Source organism: Aristolochia californica, unplaced genomic scaffold (assembly GCF_029961685.1).
Source record: "Aristolochia californica isolate CCGP_79_NKW_82.1479 unplaced genomic scaffold, dmAriCali1.0.hap1 SCAF_14, whole genome shotgun sequence".
Lineage (NCBI taxonomy): Eukaryota > Viridiplantae > Streptophyta > Magnoliopsida > Piperales > Aristolochiaceae > Aristolochia > Aristolochia californica.
Window position 1 is genome coordinate 1,471,300 of NW_027181815.1, and position 18,808 is coordinate 1,490,107.

The 18,808-nt window shown below is 36.5% G+C and overlaps 2 protein-coding genes across 2 annotated transcripts; both read left to right on the forward strand.

Moving 5' to 3' along the window:
- The first annotated feature begins 4,783 nt into the window (after positions 1-4,783).
- Positions 4,784-7,972, forward strand: LOC137950488 (D-3-phosphoglycerate dehydrogenase 1, chloroplastic-like). Its single transcript, XM_068796973.1, has 5 exons — positions 4,784-5,553; positions 5,954-6,330; positions 6,683-6,793; positions 6,874-6,969; positions 7,044-7,972. The coding sequence occupies exons 1-5, from the start codon at positions 4,932-4,934 to the stop codon at positions 7,713-7,715; spliced, it is 1,878 nt and encodes a 625-aa protein (XP_068653074.1). The 5' UTR covers positions 4,784-4,931; the 3' UTR covers positions 7,716-7,972.
- A 545-nt stretch (positions 7,973-8,517) lies between these two features.
- LOC137949700 (ADP-ribosylation factor 1) lies at positions 8,518-18,390 on the forward strand. The gene is made up of 8 exons (XM_068795845.1): positions 8,518-8,826; positions 8,907-8,945; positions 9,070-9,132; positions 9,958-9,976; positions 11,545-11,656; positions 12,360-12,407; positions 17,669-17,799; positions 18,041-18,390. The coding sequence occupies exons 1-8, from the start codon at positions 8,724-8,726 to the stop codon at positions 18,072-18,074; spliced, it is 549 nt and encodes a 182-aa protein (XP_068651946.1). The 5' UTR covers positions 8,518-8,723; the 3' UTR covers positions 18,075-18,390.
- Positions 18,391-18,808: the final 418 nt, after the last annotated feature.

Below are 18,808 nucleotides of genomic sequence, written 5' to 3' on the forward strand. Positions count from 1 at the left end.
TATTTTTATGTTGTGGGATCTTGTTTCTTTTTTGCCTTCTTATTTTTAGGTGTCTGACCTCTTATAAAATTTTGTACGTTTATGATACATTTCAGCAATAAACAGCAATGGTATTCAAATTGTTACTTGATATATTTTAGCAATGGAATTTTATTTCATGATTTTGAGTGTTGATAACATATTCTGTTCAATAATACTCTATTATAGTTAATGGAATCAGGAGCTTTCTTAATTGCATCCAACTTCTCTTTATTATAAAAAAGAATAAAAAAAGTTAGTTTTTGTCCTTCTTTCTTAATTCTCATTGAACTTATATCTGTTGTTGTTCTAAAATGTTATATGGCTTGATGTATTAGCAAAAGTGATTTGATAGTTCCTTTTCTGTCTTTTGGAAATTGAGATCTTGTGTGTGAACCTTTGATGTCTTAAATTTACTCATTGGATGATATATGATGCCTAAACCTTGTCAAATGTTCATATTTCCTTGAATTGATACGTTAGATATAGACGGATGTAAATTATCTCTCTTTTTTACAATCGATTTTGATCCTTCCTCTTCGATTTCTTCATCCGAAGTTCTTCCTCGCTAACGAGACGAAAGCGACGGTTCGACGGGAGGTAAGATTTTTATTTAATGTTTTTTTTTTTTTTTTGTCGCTGACCTAACCCTACAAAATTTCTAACTCTCGCTTCGTTTAAGTTGTGCTCCTTCATTCTTGGAAAGGCTTTTGGAGATATCCTGAACGGTGAACACACTTTCGAGTTCTGTAAGTGGTGATTTTTTTTTTCATTTTTATCATTAAATTCTTGGTATTGAGGTTGAATTTCATCAGAATATTAGAAGAGAATGTTGGTGTGCTTATTTCCTTCTCTTAGAAGTTTTTAAATTTATATATAAAAAAAGGATCGGTATATTGGACTGGAAATTATTGGGTGCAGGGCTACTAGCTCAAAGAGACCCCGCTGCATTGAAAGACAAGGGTCGTTCCCGATTGTCACAATGTCACGTACCTTCCTCTAAGAATAGACAAGTATCTTAAATTATGTGTAAGATCTTTGTTGTTCGGATAACTTTATTTTCTTTATGTTTTTAATTTGTAATTTTGTTTTTTTGTAGAAGTAAGAATGGCAACACCTCCTCAATTGGCATCAATAATTAACACTAGTTTTAGTGTGGCTATAAATAGTGACTCAACTCCACCAGAGTCACTACCCTCTGTCATAGAAGTGGGCCCAGATGAAATTACCATAAATGAGGATGAAGGTGATTCTACTCATACTTCAAAAAGACAAAAAAAATCTCATGTGTGGTTGGAATTCAAAGAAGTATCACTTAATGGTACAAAAAAGGCTTAGTGTGTTCATTGTAAAATCAATTTGAGTATTATTAGTAGTGGAGTGACCACACATATGAGTCAACCTTTGAAACGTTGCACTAGTAGAAAAGTGGCAATGAGAAAACAAAAAACCTTAAATTTTCAACCAGTGGGAGTGGGGTCTAATGTTAATCAGAGTCCATCTGGACTTCCTTTTATGGATTTTGGAGGAAAATATGATCAAGCTAAAATGAGAGTACTCATTGCTCATTGGATTCTTATGCATAAACATTCATTCATGATAGTAGAAGAGGAGGGATTTAATTTTGTAATGAAGATGACAAATATGAATTATGAGAAAATATCCCGTAAGACCATTAAGAAGGAGTGTATGGAGGTGTATGAGGCAGAGAAAAAGAAATTGAAAATTTTGTTAAAAGAGATTAACAAGATTAGTCTTACCACGAATCTTTGGAAGTCTCAAAATCAAAAAATTAAATACATGGTTATTACTGGGCATTTTATTGACAGTAATTGGAAGCTACAAAAACGAGTTTTGAGTTTTGTGCATGTTCCTCCTCCTCGTCGTGGCGTTGATATAACAGATGCTATTTACAAGTGTTTGAAAGAGTGGGAGATCGAAAATAAAGTTTTTAGTATTTCAGTTGATAATGCTGCATATAATGATGTTTGTATTAGAGTTTTGAAACAAGATTTTTCAAGGAAAAAAAATTTGGTGTGTGGTGGAAAGTTGTTTCATGTGCGTTGTTGTGCTCATATTTTGAACTTATTAGTCCAAGATAGTCTTGTTCAGATTAAGGATATCATTGATAATGTGCGTGAAAGTGTCAAATTCATAAATCTGTCTGAGACTAGAGTTCACACTTTTTCTGAAATTGTACAACAATTAGAACTTGGTGAAAAGATGTTGGTTATTGATTGTCCAACTCGTTGTAACTCCACTTATGACATGTTGTATTCTGCATTAAAATTCAAAGATGCATTCTTTAGATTTAAAGTTAGAGAACCAACATATGATTGTTTGCCAAGTTTTGATGAATGGGAAAAGGTTGACATGGTGTGTGAGATTTTAGAAGTTTTTAATGCAGTTACTAATATAATTTATGGGAGTGACTACTCTACTTCTAATTTGTACCTTAGTGAGGTATATAGGGTAAAAGAAGTTCTGGATTTTTATTCTACAAATGAAAATGTTTTCATTAGGACAATGGTTAGTAGAATGAAAGAGAAATTTGAGAAGTATTGGGGTGAATGCGATTTATTGATGGCTGTTGCTTCAGTTTTGGATCCAAGGGTCAAATTAAAGTTGATCGAAATGTGTTTTCCAGTGATATATTCTAAGGAGGAAGCTACGATGAATATAAATTTAGTTAGACACACTTTATATGAGATCTACGATGAATATGTATCCTTATATAATGTGGATATTAGAAATGAAGAGATTGTTTCAAGTAATAGCTCTATGGGTGTTTCCATAAGTCGTAGGCCTTCATCAAGTTCAGGTTGGTCAAAGTTAATGAGTTATATGAAACAAAAGGATGTAGTTAATTCACCAAGGTCAAAATTGGAAATTTATCTTGAAGAAGGTGTATATAGTTATGAGAAAACTTCACAATATGAATTTGATGTTTTAGAATGGTGGAAAGTAAATCATATGAAATTTCGGGTATTATCTAAGATGGCAGCTGACATCCTTGTAATTCCCATATCCATAGTAGCTTCAGAGTCTACATTTAGTGTTGGTGGTAGAGTAATAGACTCATATCATTCTTCCTTGGCACCAAGTACAGTTCAAGCTTTGATTTGTGGCAGTGATTGGGTTTGGGTTCTTCACAGTGTAAAGAAAAATCAAAAGGTGAATTTCTTTGATCAATTCTTTATTATGATATTTTTTAGTATATGTTTTAGTTTTATTTATTAAAATTTTGTTTTATGATTACAGCCTGAGAAGAAGAGCGTAGAGATAATGCTACCAGCTACATGATTTTTCATGTTTCTCTCATAATGGTAATTTTAATATTTTTAACGACATTAAGTAACTAGTAGTGGAAGAGTATTTTTTTATCTGACAATAACTAATTTTATTTTTTTTGTTTTTGTCATAGGTGGAGATTTTGCTCATGCAGGGACGTATATTATTTTCTAGCATTAAGAGAAACAACTATAGTTTGTAATTTTATAATGGATTTATAGTTTTTATTTGGGTGATTGTAAATTGATAGTGATATTTCATTTAATTTTGTTGTGTTTGATTATTGTATGAAGTTTATTTATAATATTATGCAATGTATGAAGTGTTTAGACTATTTTATGGAGTGTTTAGATAATTTTATGGAGTATTTAGGGAGTGTTTATGGAGTATTTACGGAGTGTTTATGTATATTGATTATGCCCAATTTTAAGTAGAGGTTATGCCGAATTTTATATAGGTATTATATACATAGATTATACTCAATTTTAAGAAGAGGTTATGCCTCAATCTTATACATATATTATATATGTAGGTTATGCATAATTTTATGTATAGGTCATGCCCAATTTTATGTAAAATGTATGTATAATTTTATATATAATTTATTTGATATATATTTTTTGAAATTTTTTAAATGTATGTTGAGGTTCGAGTTCGGCTCGAAGCTCGGCTAAAATTTTTAGCCTCGAGCTCGATAACAATTTTAGGCTCGAGACAAGGCTCGACTCGAAACTCGGCTTGAACATAGGCAGGTTCGGGCTCGACTCGACTCGATGCCACCCCTACACTTACACTAGGTAAGTGCAATAACCCCCCTAATCTGAAGAGGCTTTGAGCCTTTGAAGATTATATCGTACTTTTGCGCCAAACCTTATTTAATTATTGCTATGTATTTTTTACTGAAGTTTTTATTATTTTTTTTACTTTATTAAAATTTGTTATAAAAAAATTTCTTTAATCCTTTGTCTTGCATTTGTGACTCTATAAGAAATAACAAAAAAATTAGTTATAATGTTTATATTTATACTAAAAATAAATTAATTATAAAAATAAATAATTAAATTTAAATTTAAAATATGAGATAATACCGCTTTAATGATTTTTAATTTGTTTTTTATAATTTTTATTTGAACAATAGTAGTCATTTTTAATCCTTTTTAATATTTCTTAAAGCTAAGATGAATTAAGAAAGAAGAAAAAAATATCGAAAATTTCACATATATTAATTTTTTTTAAGGGGAAATATTTATTATGATATTTATTTACTTTTCCAAAGACACCCTTTTTATAAATTTCTTAGGTTTAAGAACCCACTTCCACGTAATTTTGTTCTCTTTCACTGCTTTGCCGACTTATGGCTCAGGTGGGTTTGGTGCCACCTACAGAGACACCCGACTCTGGTGTGATGGACGGATTGGATGGAGTCAAATCGGTGCTGAATGTTCACGCATTTTCGGGTTTCCACTTTTCTCTTCCATCCCTCCGTCTTTTCCCCCAAAATCGGACTATTTTTTTGCCACTCCGTCTCCGACGGTCCGAATGTCTCCATAAAATCTCGCGCTGAAACTGCTTCCGAATCTTCCCACTTGACAAAATTTCTCTTTCTTCCTCCCTGCCCGGCCATGGCCTCTGCTTCTGCAAATTCCCTCTTCGCTCCTTCTCTACCTTCTTCCTCTCCTTCTTCTTCTACTAATTCGTCGACTAAGTTCTTTCTTCCCAGATCTTCCGCGGCTTACTCTTCGTTTCCTTCTCTGAGGCTGATCTCTAGCAGTTCGCGTCGCGCACTCTCATCTCCTGCGAGAGTGGTTAATGCTCTTGCCTCTCCCGATATCTCCGTTGCGGATTTCCAGAGCGATACCAAGGGCTCCAAGCCTACGATCCTTGTGGCTGAGAAGCTCAGTGATGCTGGTCTTGAGGTCCTCAAGGGGTTCGCCAACGTTGACTGTTCGTATAACCTCTCGCCTGAGGAGCTTCGCTCCAAGATCTCCCTTGTGGACGCTCTTATTGTGCGGAGCGGGACCAAGGTGACGAGGGAGGTCTTTGAGGCCGCCAAGGGGAGGCTGAAGGTGGTCGGAAGAGCTGGAGTTGGGATCGACAATGTCGACCTCCAGGCGGCTACAGAGTTCGGTTGTCTTGTGGTCAATGCGCCCACTGCTAACACCGTTGCCGCGGCCGAGCATGGTATCGCCCTGTTGGCCTCCATGGCGCGCAATGTTGCGCCGGCTGATTCGTCCATGAAGGCCGGTGAGTGTTTCTGGTTTTTGAATTTTGTGTCGACTCCTAAGTGTTCTAGTTTGTTTTAATCTGTTTTTTTTTCTTTAATTTGTCATCATGTGGAATGATCCGGATCCCGTCAGAGCGAGTTTGCACTTGTAGTTTGTGAATTCTATTAGACCCAGGCTAGCTGTTTCTCGTGATCTAAGAAGTATTTGATCTGATGTGTCGTTCTGAAAATGCTTTGTCAGCTCATATAGCTTCGATGATAGTTGTTGTTTCCACCCCTCCACCAGTTTTCCCCCCTTCTTTTTAACCATAGTTAGGCTATGAGATTATGTAAGCATGGAGACCATGTAGTTAAAATAGAATGGTGGTAAATTTCCTGTCAGTGCCTTCTGCCTTTCTATAACGTCACTATCCTTTGTAGGTAAGTGGCAACGGAATAAGTACGTTGGTGTTTCTTTGGTTGGAAAAACACTGGCAATAATGGGATTTGGGAAAGTTGGATCTGAAGTAGCTAGACGTGCAAAGGGCTTAGGAATGCATATCATTGCCCATGACCCATATGCTCCTGCTGATAGGGCTCGTGCTGTTGGTGCCGAGCTGGTATCTTTTGATGAGGCTATTAAAACTGCAGACTTCATTTCACTTCATATGCCACTTACACCTTCTACTTCAAAAGTTTTCAATGATGAAGCTTTTGCAAAGATGAAGAAGGGGGTACGGATCATTAATGTTGCACGCGGTGGAGTTATAGATGAAGAGGCTTTGGTTCGAGCACTTGATAATGGAACAGTTGCCCAGGTACACTTTATAGTCCTTGTTTGATCATATTAAAGTAATTTTCAAGTTAAATTATGTCATGGTGAGTATGTTAGAGGTGAATTTTAGTAGTCCCAATTCATCCCTTCTAATGGGTGAAATTTTGGTGGAATCTAAATCTTCCCTGGAACATTCAAAAGAAGAATATCAGTTCTCCTATCAGTTCTCCTAGATCCTCATTCTAATCTACTGTATTTTTGTTGGTGTATTATCAAAGTCTTCTGGTATTTTTCAATTTAAAATCTTTTGGAGATTATTAGGAGACTTCTTAATTTTCAGCATTCGTTTAAGAGTTTGTTTGGCCTGCTACTAAAATTTTCTCTGTATGGAACAGGCTGCACTTGATGTTTTCACAGAAGAGCCTCCTCCCAAAGACAGCAAACTGGTGCAACATGAAAATGTTACATGTACGCCTCACCTGGGGGCAAGCACTACTGAGGCACAGGTCTGGCTTGTTTCCTTGGCCTTCTCACTGTTGTTTGCTAGTTCTATGCCTAAACATTCAAACTACTTCATGTATTTTAGGAAGGTGTAGCTATTGAGATAGCAGAGGCAGTCCTGGGTGCATTAAATGGTGAACTTGCTGCAACTGCTGTAAATGCCCCTATGGTACCTACTGAGGTAAAATCTCTACAATTTCTCTTTCATATTTCACTTTCCGCCATCTGGGGTTGTAAATGAGTTCCATTGAGTAGGTTCTATCAGAGCTGGCTCCTTATGTTCTTCTTGCCGAGAAGCTTGGTCGGCTGGCAGTGCAATTGGTGGCTGGAGGAAGTGGCATTAAGTGGGTCAAGGTGGTCTACATGTCATCTAGGAACCAAGATGACCTTGATACAAGACTCCTTAGAGCCATGATCACAAAGGGCATCATTGAACCCATATCCAGTTCCTTTGTTAATCTGGTCAATGCTGATTTCATTGCAAAGCAAAGAGGCCTGCGAATTTCGGAGGAGCGTGTTTTGATTGACGGATCTCCTGAATTCCCACTTGAATCTGTTCAAGTCCAAATTGCAAATGTGAAATCCAAGTTCGCCAGTGCCTTATCAGAGTCTGGTGAGATAAGGGTTGAAGGCAGGGTCAAGGATGGCGTGCCTCACCTGACACGAGTTGGGTCCTTCAGTGTGGATGTGAGCCTTGAGGGTAACCTAATACTCTGCAAGCAGACGGACCAGCCTGGCATGATAGGAAGCGTTGGAAATATTCTAGCAGAGCAGAACGTGAATGTGAATTTCATGAGCGTGGGGAGGACAGCACCTAGGAAGCAAGCTATTATGGCAATTGGAGTGGATGAGGAACCAAATAAGGATACCCTCATGAAGATAGGAGAGGTTCCTGCCATAGATGAATTTGTGTTCCTCGAACTATAAGAAGGGAGATAGAGAAATCCATTAATTTTTTTTACAAAGGAACCCGGGTTATGTTTGTTGTTCTCAATAAATGCTTCTGAGGTTATATTGTAGTTGTCACTGCAGGGCTCGTAATAGGAACTAGGCATGGATATGGTGTAGCTGGATGGTGTTATGTTGAAATACACTACTTTTACAATTTTATCCAGTGATTCCGCTCATGTAATTCGTTTCACGAGAGTCACATTCTATATCATTGAACATCATTTTGTGCTTTTTGCACTTCTCTGGGTTTGTTTGAAGCAGGAAATTCTGTATCATACTCAAAAGTGACTCAGAAAAACACCTTTCTTGGTTAAACCACCTCTCAAGTTAAAACTCACAAATCTTAATCCGGAATGGCCAATGGAATGGGCGAGTTTGACTTTTTTAAAATTTATCCCCATTTTCTGAACCTAATTTGGAACGATTTAAAATATTCTTCTAATATTATATATTAATAAGGTAATTTTTATAATCAATCTTTATACGTACCTAAATGATTGGATAAATAGAATAATAATTATTCATAATTGTTCCGATAATTAGCAGTAAAACAAAATGACCTAAAAATGCTTGTATAAGAAAGCATTTTTGTTCTATATTTGTTTATAAGAAATTAGGTAAAAAAATTAAAATGATGACTGAACAGATTAAAAAACGAAAAGTAAGAAAGCCCTTGCCTTATCAAAGATGTCGCGCCGTTCAGGATCCATACTGGGCCGGTAGTGTAAGAAATCAGTAGCCAAAACTTGTGGGCTACATTGACTATTTTGGAACAACGAGTTCCCCCAAGGCGTTAACCCCTCTGCTTCCCCTGTCTTCCAATTCAAGCAATTCTCCTTTTAATCGAACAAAATTTCGCATTTCACAGTCTCAAGACGCTCTCTTATTCAGAGAGCGGAGCTAGGGATCCGCTCAGTAGTTCTCCCGATTCTCTTAGAGGACGCGGATCTTCTGCTATTGATGCTCTGCTTCACGCTCTGAGAAATGGGTCTTGTTTTCACCAAATTGTTCTCTTCGTTGTTCGGTAACAAGGAAGCACGGATCCTCGTCCTCGGACTCGACAATGCCGGAAAAACCACAATTCTCTGTATCACTCCTGATCTCTTCGTTTTAATCTGTTTTCAAATTGTTCCTGAATAGGGCCTTAATTTCGGTTTTCTTTTTCAGATCGACTTCAGATGGGAGAAGTAGTCTCCACAATTCCAAGTCGGTAATTGTGTTTCTCTTTCTGTTTCTAATGTTTTCTGACACTTGATTTTCAGATCATGGCATGCTCAATTACTTTTTTTTTTTTTTTTTTTGTTCTAATTTTACTATTTTCTGGTTACAGCTATTGGTTTTAACGTTGAGACGGTGCAGTACAATAATATCAAATTTCAAGTCTGGGATCTTGGTAGGTTGCTATGCGGCTGTATTTGCCGTTCCGGGATCGAACTTTTGTTTGATTTTCTAATCCATTTGTTGCATTCTATCGAATAAAGAAGTTGGAGAAATCAAGATAACTGTAATTGGTGGCTTCTTAGTCTCAGTCATTGTTACCTTAAAAAAAAGTTGGAGTTTGCTTGTTGCTACTTGAACTAAACATGAGAACTGAACAATGTGACTTGGACTCAATTATCGGAAGTTCACTTATCCAACTTGGAACTTCTACACTTGTCAAAGTAACAGTCATTTAGCCATGAAGCTCAGGATGTTTAATGACATTTGCATTTTCTGTGGCCCATTTGGGATGAATTCACTTACCTTTGTCTTTGGATGGGGAGAGACATGGAAACTGATTTTTATTTCAATTCTTTTTTCTTTTTTTTTGGTTGTTGGTATTGGTGATGATCTGGCTTCTCGTAGATGTCGATTGGTTAATTACCTGGTATTAGTCATCCTTCTTTTTTTGTTTTCTACTTTGGCATTATTTTTTTTGGAACCGGTCTACGTAAATTTTTATGACCACTTCTCATGTTACATAAGTTGAGATGAATTTCTATTTCAAAAGAAAACAAGATGGGAACTCCAATGGCACACTGCAATTTAAGTTTTTTTTCTATTTGTAGGCACTACATATCATTTAAATCAGTTGTCAGCAATATGTGTTGCTTATTTTGTTGCTTCTTATTTGGTGGCACTTTTTCATACTTTAGTTGCCCTTGTTCAATATTCTTCTATCTGGGACTATTCTCCAGTCTGAACTATTTTTTTTTTTTTGTTTTTTTTTATGGAACAGGGGGCCAGACAAGCATCAGGTACTGCTTAAGGACTATTCTTTTCCTTCTTGTTCTGTAGGCTACATTAAAGAGACATGCTATTTTTTACCAAGAAAAAAGAGATATATGATGTGTATGTAGTATGTTTATGAAACCATTCGGCATAGTGTGGAAAGATTAGACAGAGATGGAGACTCATTGTTGGGCAGATATTCGATAAATAGTTGAGTGATCTGACATAGTTCAAATTAGAACTTTAGTAGATGTTGGACCTATTAGGGTACAGATTTTTTCCATGCAGGTTCTTTAAGCTAGTGGCTGGAAACGTGGTTATCAAATAATTTCTGCAGCCTTATAGGGTTATCCTCTCATAGGTCTAAATCCTTTTGTTTCTTTTCATAAGTTTGACCCTGAAGGGGGACATCCTATTGCATGGCATCCACTTGTAGAAGACTGTTTTATGCCCTGCATTTTCATGTAATAAGCATTAATATTTGAAGTTGTCTATTCCTTGTCCCTGATGGTACGGAAGTGGCTCACCTAGATGAGTAGCCAACTGCATTGGTGCGTCCCCAAAGCCATCAACTAGATGACAGTGATCTACTTTTCTTTTCTTTTTTTTGGAGATGATTGGATTTTTATTTAGTGTTTTCATGTATTTTGTTGTGATAACTGTCTTGAAAGACTGATAAAAGATGACTTGGAAGTGTTTAATAGGATATGGATGTCTTACTTGAAAGTTTCGAGCTGTAGCTAGAAATCATATAAAAACCAGGATTTGGTTCTGTTAAAATATATGTATAGGCATAGTTTGGTAATTTTATATGGTTATATGTCCCTCATAAAATATTAGGAAGTTTGTCTTTACCTTAGAGTTTTATTTTTTTCAATCTTCAGTATAGTTTGAGTGTCATTTAGGAAGATATAAAGGTTTTTGTATGGAGGGGCAGTATTGTGAATTGACACTATTTTCACTTATGCGAGTTTATGGGAAAGGGGGAATTTGAATTCCTGCTCCCAACAGGTGCTCCTTTGCATTCTTCTTCTTATCTCCTTCATGCACTTCACTCTTCTTCTTTCATTCCTTTTTCTCTTCTTTATTATCACTTTTTTACACGTTCATTATTTTTGTTGTCTTGGACTATAAATTCTTGTGAAAGGTGATGTGATTGTATGATCATATACAAAAGTATCAACTAATAGATTAGTCTCATTACTATTTTTCTTCTTTTCTTAGTGTTCTGTCTTTTTCTTCAAATTTTTATTTTGGGAGCATTTTCCTACAAAGATGAATAGTCAGACCATTTTTTTATTGGGCCACATTTGATAATGTTACTTGTTGTGACCATTGGAGATTGTTCAATAACTATTATCATCAAGTTACTAGATAATGTCACTTTTTTTTAAATATTCAGACCCTTTACCCTAGTGAGACTTGAATCCAAGACTTCACACTGGAAATCTCCCCATGTGAACATTGAACCAAAGGCCCAAGTCACATATTGTGTCACATTCTTAAACTCCCTTTCTTGAAAGGTTGCAGTTTCAGAACAGCTGCTTACATTTATGCTGCAGTATTTTATGTTTGAACATTCTTACTTCTGCAGGCCATACTGGAGATGTTATTTCCCAAATACACAGGCTATCATATATGTTGTTGACTCGAGTGATACAGATAGACTTGTTATAGCTAAAGAAGAATTTCATGCCATCTTGGAGGTATGGAATTATTCCCGGATTTGCATCAACTAATCATCTTTACAACCCTCAAATGGTGTGTCAATAATGAAAAGAGCTCTTGGACTTTTATTTTATTTTATGATAATAATGAGAAACATAATTCATTAAGAAGGCTCCACAACGAGCAAAAAATTTACGATGAGCAAATTAAAAAATCTCAGTAAGGATGTCAAACAAAAGAGTACAGCAGAAACAATAATAGGGAAGGAGGTGCTAACAATGAGATTTTTCCAAGTGGCTCCCTCCCTAGTCAAGGTGTTTGCAATCCCTTTTATGCTCTTAGGGGCATGCGACCCAGTGAGTGCAACAGTGTTACAAATGTCTACGATCTGGTTGAAAAACATAAAAAAATTCCCAAGGGAAGTATTCTTCCTGGAGGCCCAACTGATGGCTGTGATGGAGTCTCCTTCAGCAATGAAGTGCATCGAAAATCAGCTAGGGAAGAGCTTCGAACCTTGGATAGTGATAAACCTCCCGTTTTCGGATAGACCTTTTGACCATTTTGTATATCTTTATTTTCTGAAGTGTGCTTTGTATAATCTTTCAATATTTAGATATCATCATCTTCAATAGAAAAGAAGTCTCCAAGCAAAAAAAATTGTCATTTTAAGTCCCTTGCCTAAATTGTAGTATAGAGTTACTGATTGAGATTTTTGGCTGAGTCGTTCTTTTACTTTGGTAGGAAGAAGAGCTAAAGGGTGCAGTTGTTCTTGTCTATGCAAACAAGCAGGTGACATGTTGCCTTTTTCCCTTTTTTCTTCTTCCTCTGAAAGATAAACTATATATATGTGCGTGCATGCATGTATTGGTCTTTCTTTACAAGGCCTGAGTAACTTGACAAAGATTGTAGAGTTATGAATCACCTCTTCATTTTTCATTGCTTAAAATGGGTTGTTACTGATGCAATAAGTCCAGGATGAACCATGTGTGGTGGAGCCAGGACCAGGATCTTGGCCTCATCTGGTTACCTGGAATTCAGACACTTGAAAAATCCAATTGCTTGTTTGGTTCTTTGGATGACCTGGGTTACTCAGCAGGACTAACTGGGTATTTCCACCTTTGTTATTTTATATGTTGGAGACTTAACAAACAAATCTTGGCATCTGTTATTGTATTTTTATTTCTGTTCAATTTATATTCTGTAGTAATCAGCTAACCTAACAATAGGAGTGGTATCCCCTGTAACTGACCCAATGCTGGAGCTGATTAAAGCAACCATTTCATTTCACTGGGCATGCAGCTTTTTTTATTGCCAATGGATTTATGTGTTTATTATTTTTCTTAATGAAGGACAGGGTTTAAATGTTTCCTTAAATGGAAATGCTAGCTCTTTGTACCTCACCTATACTCTATCATAGTCTTTTTCTCATCGTCATAAAAAAAATAAAAAGTTTGGCAATGGAGTTATAAATAGTCATTGTTGCTATTAATCTAGTTCATACCTTCATGTACAGTCTTTAGGTATAAGGTTTCTATTGTTACATGTTTCATTTATGCTGATGATGTCTACAGAATTTTATTCTAAACACGGAAGAAACCACTATCTCTATGGCTCTACTCCATGTTAATTGGATTACACTTGATCCTCTTTCATAGCCACCTTTCTTCTGTTACAAGGAATCGCAAAACCTTTTCCTGTTCTATGTATCAAGCATGTAGTTTGGTGTGTAACTCTGTCGAGAACACTGACTGATCTGGTATCAAATATTTTTCAAGCCAGACTAATTTTAATTATTTTCATTTGTTAGCATAGTGAAGGGTACCAAAAAAAAGTACATGTAACAATCCATAGAGGCCGCAAAAGATGACTTGCCCTCACTAAAGCTTTCTTTCGATAACCCTCCCGTAACGTAAGTTATCAGTTTCTTCCTTCTTTACATGAGGTAAATTACCTTCCATCCAATGTGGATATGAAGAGCTTTAATCCTTGGTTGATTCCATGAATAGGGGAATTGGTAAAGCACCAATGAATAGTATCTCTAGACCAACCGACCTCAATACTATTCAGACCGTTGCATTAGAATGGTCCCAAGTGGGCCAGAAGATGGTTTCTATGTTCATTATGTTACTAGTTACTGCCTGAAAGGAAGTAGTCAATTGGGTCGAAGCACCACTATATCACAATATATATGAGAGAGGCACTAAACTGCAAAAGCCTTAAAGATGCCATTGTCATTAACCTGTCCCAGCCTCATTTTGGTGCACTGCACGAATCTGCATCCATTCTGCTATGTCATTTGATGACTCCATGTTCACTCCCATCCAGGTCAATTTTGGCTCTTTATTGTTTATCCATCAAACGACTTTGACAAATCTCTTCTCTTCTGTGTGATTCCTTTTGCATAGCCAAACTCAACAATATCAGAATTGAACCAGACCGGTTGGTTGAACCTGGTTGAATCAGAACTGGAGTTATTTTTGGTTCTTATGTAGCAAACAGTGTTTTTAAAACCGAACTAGCCATTAAAAGGAAGGCATTGCAGATTTCGGTTTAATCTGGTTAGACTTGGTTCAACAGGTAGTTTTACTGAAATGGGATGCGACCTATAGGTTTATTATTATGTTCTTTCATTGTATTTAGACATAAAGCAGTGGTTTGCTAGATTGGTTAGGCATGCACCCATGCATAGTTTAGGTTTGCAATTCAATCCTCCCTCCACCACCTAAAATAAGTTCACTTGTTTTTCACCGTTATAGCCATATTTTTGAAATTGGTCTGTTTTATGGTCGAATAGGCCCAACTGGCTGGTTTTCTCTGTTCTCAGACAAATCCTGTTATGAGTAGTACAAGAACTGGAAAGGGCTTCAGTTTTGGTTTAATCGTGTTGAACTGGCCGGTCCGGTTCTGACAACACTGGTTGCAAATAACTGCTCTTGGCTAAAGTTTGGAGGACCTGATCTGTGAACTAGTTCGATTAGGGTCCAGTTTGGCTTATTTGCTAAATGTTTGAAGACAAGTGGAAAATATTTTGTGTTAAGGAGAGGATTCAAATGGCTAACCTGTGATATGCATTTGTAAATGTTTAACCAGTCTGCTGGCCCACTAATTTGTGGTTAAATATACTGAAAAAATATGTATTGGTTGAACCTGATCTTATTGGGTCTGGAATGGGCCAAGGTCCAGTGTGATGGTCAGTTCAGTTTTCAAAATGTTGCTCAATTTGTTTCAAGTGACTCTCACTTATTTTCTTTCTTTATTTTTTTAATAGTTGGACTTTTCTTTAAGGAAAACAAGAAAAAATTACGAAGCAAAGCTAGCTAGGGGAAAATTGTGCACAATGGGTCGTTAAAGAACAGACCCCTAATGTAAAACGATTGAAATATCTTAAAACATGAAACGAAGAAATGTGAATACAATGAGAGATGTCAAGAATTCTATCAATGATAACCAAATCTCCATGGTGGTTCGTTGTTGTTCTTGCACTATTGTACAGCAAGCTTGGAATCACCTTCAATCTTAAAGAGGTTAGAAAACTTGTTCTTCCCTCATAAGAGCCCTAAGTCCCCCTCCTCTTTTCATAGCTTTTCTCCATTGGGAGTTCTCTAGTAATTGTTTCATTTGCTTAGTATTATTAATAAGAAAGGGCCTAAGTAGTAAGGAGAGTAGCATCATTGGAATCCTAAAGACAGACCATTAGACCTGGATTACCCGTAGAACTCCTGTAAAAATTTTAAGTTCAATGGAGCCAAGGAGGGAGAGACGTTGGCCTAGTTGTAGAATCATGACAGGAGAAGAGGTGAGCCATTGACTTTCAATATCTTCAAAGGACCAGCAAATTCTTTCAAGTCCTTCAACTACCCAAGCCAAGCAATGACCAAGAGTACTAACTTCTTGATGATACTTTCAAGTGAACTCCTCTTCTTGGAAAAAGGTTTTTGATTTCTTTCCTTCCCAAAATGCCAAGGCACAACTTGCCACATAGTGATCCACATCTTTGGTAAAGGAAGGCTAGAAACTGAGGAATGAAGCTTTGAAAGTAGGAAAACATAAGTTCAGCCCAAATCTAGAAAGCACATAAATCCAAAGAATGATGTTATTGTTGGTCCTAACAGGGCCACTAATTTTCTTGTCTGTAGGTGCTGCTATTAACAACTCTATATATGCCATTACTGATTTTTGACTCATCAATCTGGACATTCTCATCTTTGCATCCCCTACCTTCTTCTACATGATGCTTTGTGAGAAATTGAGTGAGTTAGGGTTGACAGAGAGAGATGAAAAAAAAGAGAGCGAGAGCCAGAAAACTGAAAAGAATGTGATTCTGGATTAGGGGGAAGTGCATGACCCCCAATCCCTTTTATTGACTTAAGTCGGTATTGAGAAAAGACATTTCTACCACCCCTATAACTAGTACACCTTATATCTCCATATATACAAGTCCAAAAATTCTGAAAATTGGATGATTGGTACTTCTAGACTTCCTGTAACTAATTACACTATTCTAGCTACAATCAGAACCCTGTGAAATGACCAAACTACCCTTCAGTACATTTAACATGCTTCTTTTCCGTTGAACGGTCTGCTCCTAAAACATGTTTAGTTCAACAACGGCCCTGGCCTTCAGTGGGACTTTTTAATACTGCGCATTTACATTGTAATCTTCATGTTTTTCAGATAATTTGTTCTGTGTGTGATATCCTCCACTATATATTTTTTTTCCTTTTGAATTTTTGAACCTATCCAGCAGAAATGTATAATTTGATCTTCAATCTTCCCACTCATACTCTATTGGTTTTGTTTGCTAAAGTTGGAATATTCAGCTCATTTATTAATGTTTTTGTAGTTGTTTATGTTTATCACTCAAATTTTCTACAAAACATTCAACTATCTTTTGATTCCGTTGACGTTTATTCATCCATGATAAATGCCAAATATATGAGCTTAATGCTAATCCTTATTATTGGTAGGCAAGCATAAAACAAATCCTTGACATAAAGTTTCCCATTGCTTGTTCTTGAACCTGTTAGGACACCTTAATTATATCTTTGGTGATGCCCGTATCTTTTGAAGACTTTTTTGTTTTTTTCTGATACCAACCAAATTAGGTTCTTGGGTGCTCGTTCTGTGACATGCTTTCTCCAAATCGATATGGACAGTGTGCAGGTTTTTGTTCTGTCTGGTAGATCTCCATAAGTTGTTTAAAATGCATCCACTCTTTACCTCCCTTGTATGAGAGAATTGAGTTTTTCACATCTGTTGTTCTGCCTATACCTGTTTTTAGTCACCGTCACCCACAATGTTCATGGTGAATCTCAAGTAGTTCTCCTGCAACTCGAATAATTTCGGTTGTCTTTTTCTTCAAGAATGCGAATAGCATGGGATCTTCTTGATCTCTTCCTCTTTCTTGTCTTTATTTTTTGCAAGTTTTGTTATTTTAATTACTTTAACACTGTTCTGGATGCAACTCTAAGCTGTTACATTCCAACTTCTATTGTTGTTTATAAATAATTCATCTCATCTTCACTTTGTAGTCTGTTTTCAGCATTCTTTGACGTCATCCTTGAGAACTAAAACTCAATTTTCATTCTTAATGCATTTAGCTTGGTCTATATATTTTTTTGTCTCTTTCCCCTTGACTTTGGTGGCCTATCTGTATCTTTTTCTGTTATTATTTTGTACATGTTTTACGGGTAACAGTTTGTTTCTTTCCATTATTTTTTGCTGTCATTTCTTTTTTCAATATAAATTATATGTTTAACTACACCTACAACTTTTACGACTTTTGGAAACAATGTCTCATCAATGGCTTTCTTGAGCAACATTAACATGCACACACACACTGTTCAGTGCCTTGCAGTACTTTAGTCTGGTTACATTCAGGGGGAAATGTCATTATGATGGCTTCAAGTATGCTCACAACTGCTCTTTTCAACAATGCTACTAATGGAAGTCATAGTTTCCAAAAGTCATTCTTATATAAATACCATTAGTTATAGCATATCTTGTATTATGATGAGAAAACTTATCTGTATCCTTCTAATTTTGCACAGGATCTACCTGGTGCGCTTGATGATGCAGCAATAACAGAAGCATTGGAACTGCACAAGATTAAAAACCGGCAGTGGGCTATCTTTAAAACTTCAGCCATAAAGGGTGAAGGAATATTGGAAGGCATGGACTGGTAAGCAGAGTTAGCCACTATGCGTTTATGTTTTTTTTAAGTATTACATTGATTGTTACAATGACTTGATTTGACAGTTAAAAAAGGTGTTATTTCCTAGTCTTGGTTGAAAACTTCAAGCCTCTGCCTCAACATTTTTAGAACAGAGAAAGTTCACTTGCTTTAATGGCTCACTAGAACTGCTCTAGTAGACTTTTGACGGATTGCATATGGGCTTACAGCAGAATCTTATGTAATGCAGGTTAAGTAACACTCTCAAAGCTGGAGGTGGCTAAACTTTGGTGAAGAGGCAATGTACTGTATTACTACAGCCAACACAGTGAGGAAGATTTAGATAATTGCAGCTTGAGATTGCTACAGGAATTTGTATGTGTTGGATGATTTATTTTTCTGAGTATACTTCTCAAGTAGTATCTTTTTTGCTAAAATCTTTTGCGCGTACACATTTTGTGTTGCCTCATCATCGGATCCTATTTTCTGTGGACAGTATACAACGCTGTCATCAGAGTTTTGACTTTTTTTTTTAATTTTTTTCCAACTGATAAGAACTTTTAAATCACCTTATTTACATTAATTGTTTATTATTTAGCTGTTCTGTCCAGCTCATGGTATAGTAATCTTTACCGAAAGCTGCAAACTGTTACAGAGGGTTAACAAAACTGAAATTTCACTCATCCAGCTCTTTCAATGAGGTGATCAAACAACACCGACATGAAATAGTTGCTCTAATTTTTTTTTTTCCAGTTTTCCTGGAAAAGAAAAAGAGTATGAACGGGGGGAGGTCTCATGTGGAGGAAGGAGACAGAACCCATCTGTGTTCTTCCTCTCCAGGAAGAGGTTTTCCTTCTCCCTTTTGTTTCTTCTCTATGATAGGAGGGTTCCCCCCCATTCTGAGACAAATTGGGGGATGAGGGATCGTCTCCTTTTGCAACCTAAGACAGTCCTGCCTTACCCCTACATCTCTTGGAAAGACATGGGGAGCAGGGATTGCCTGGTTTCAATGAATTCG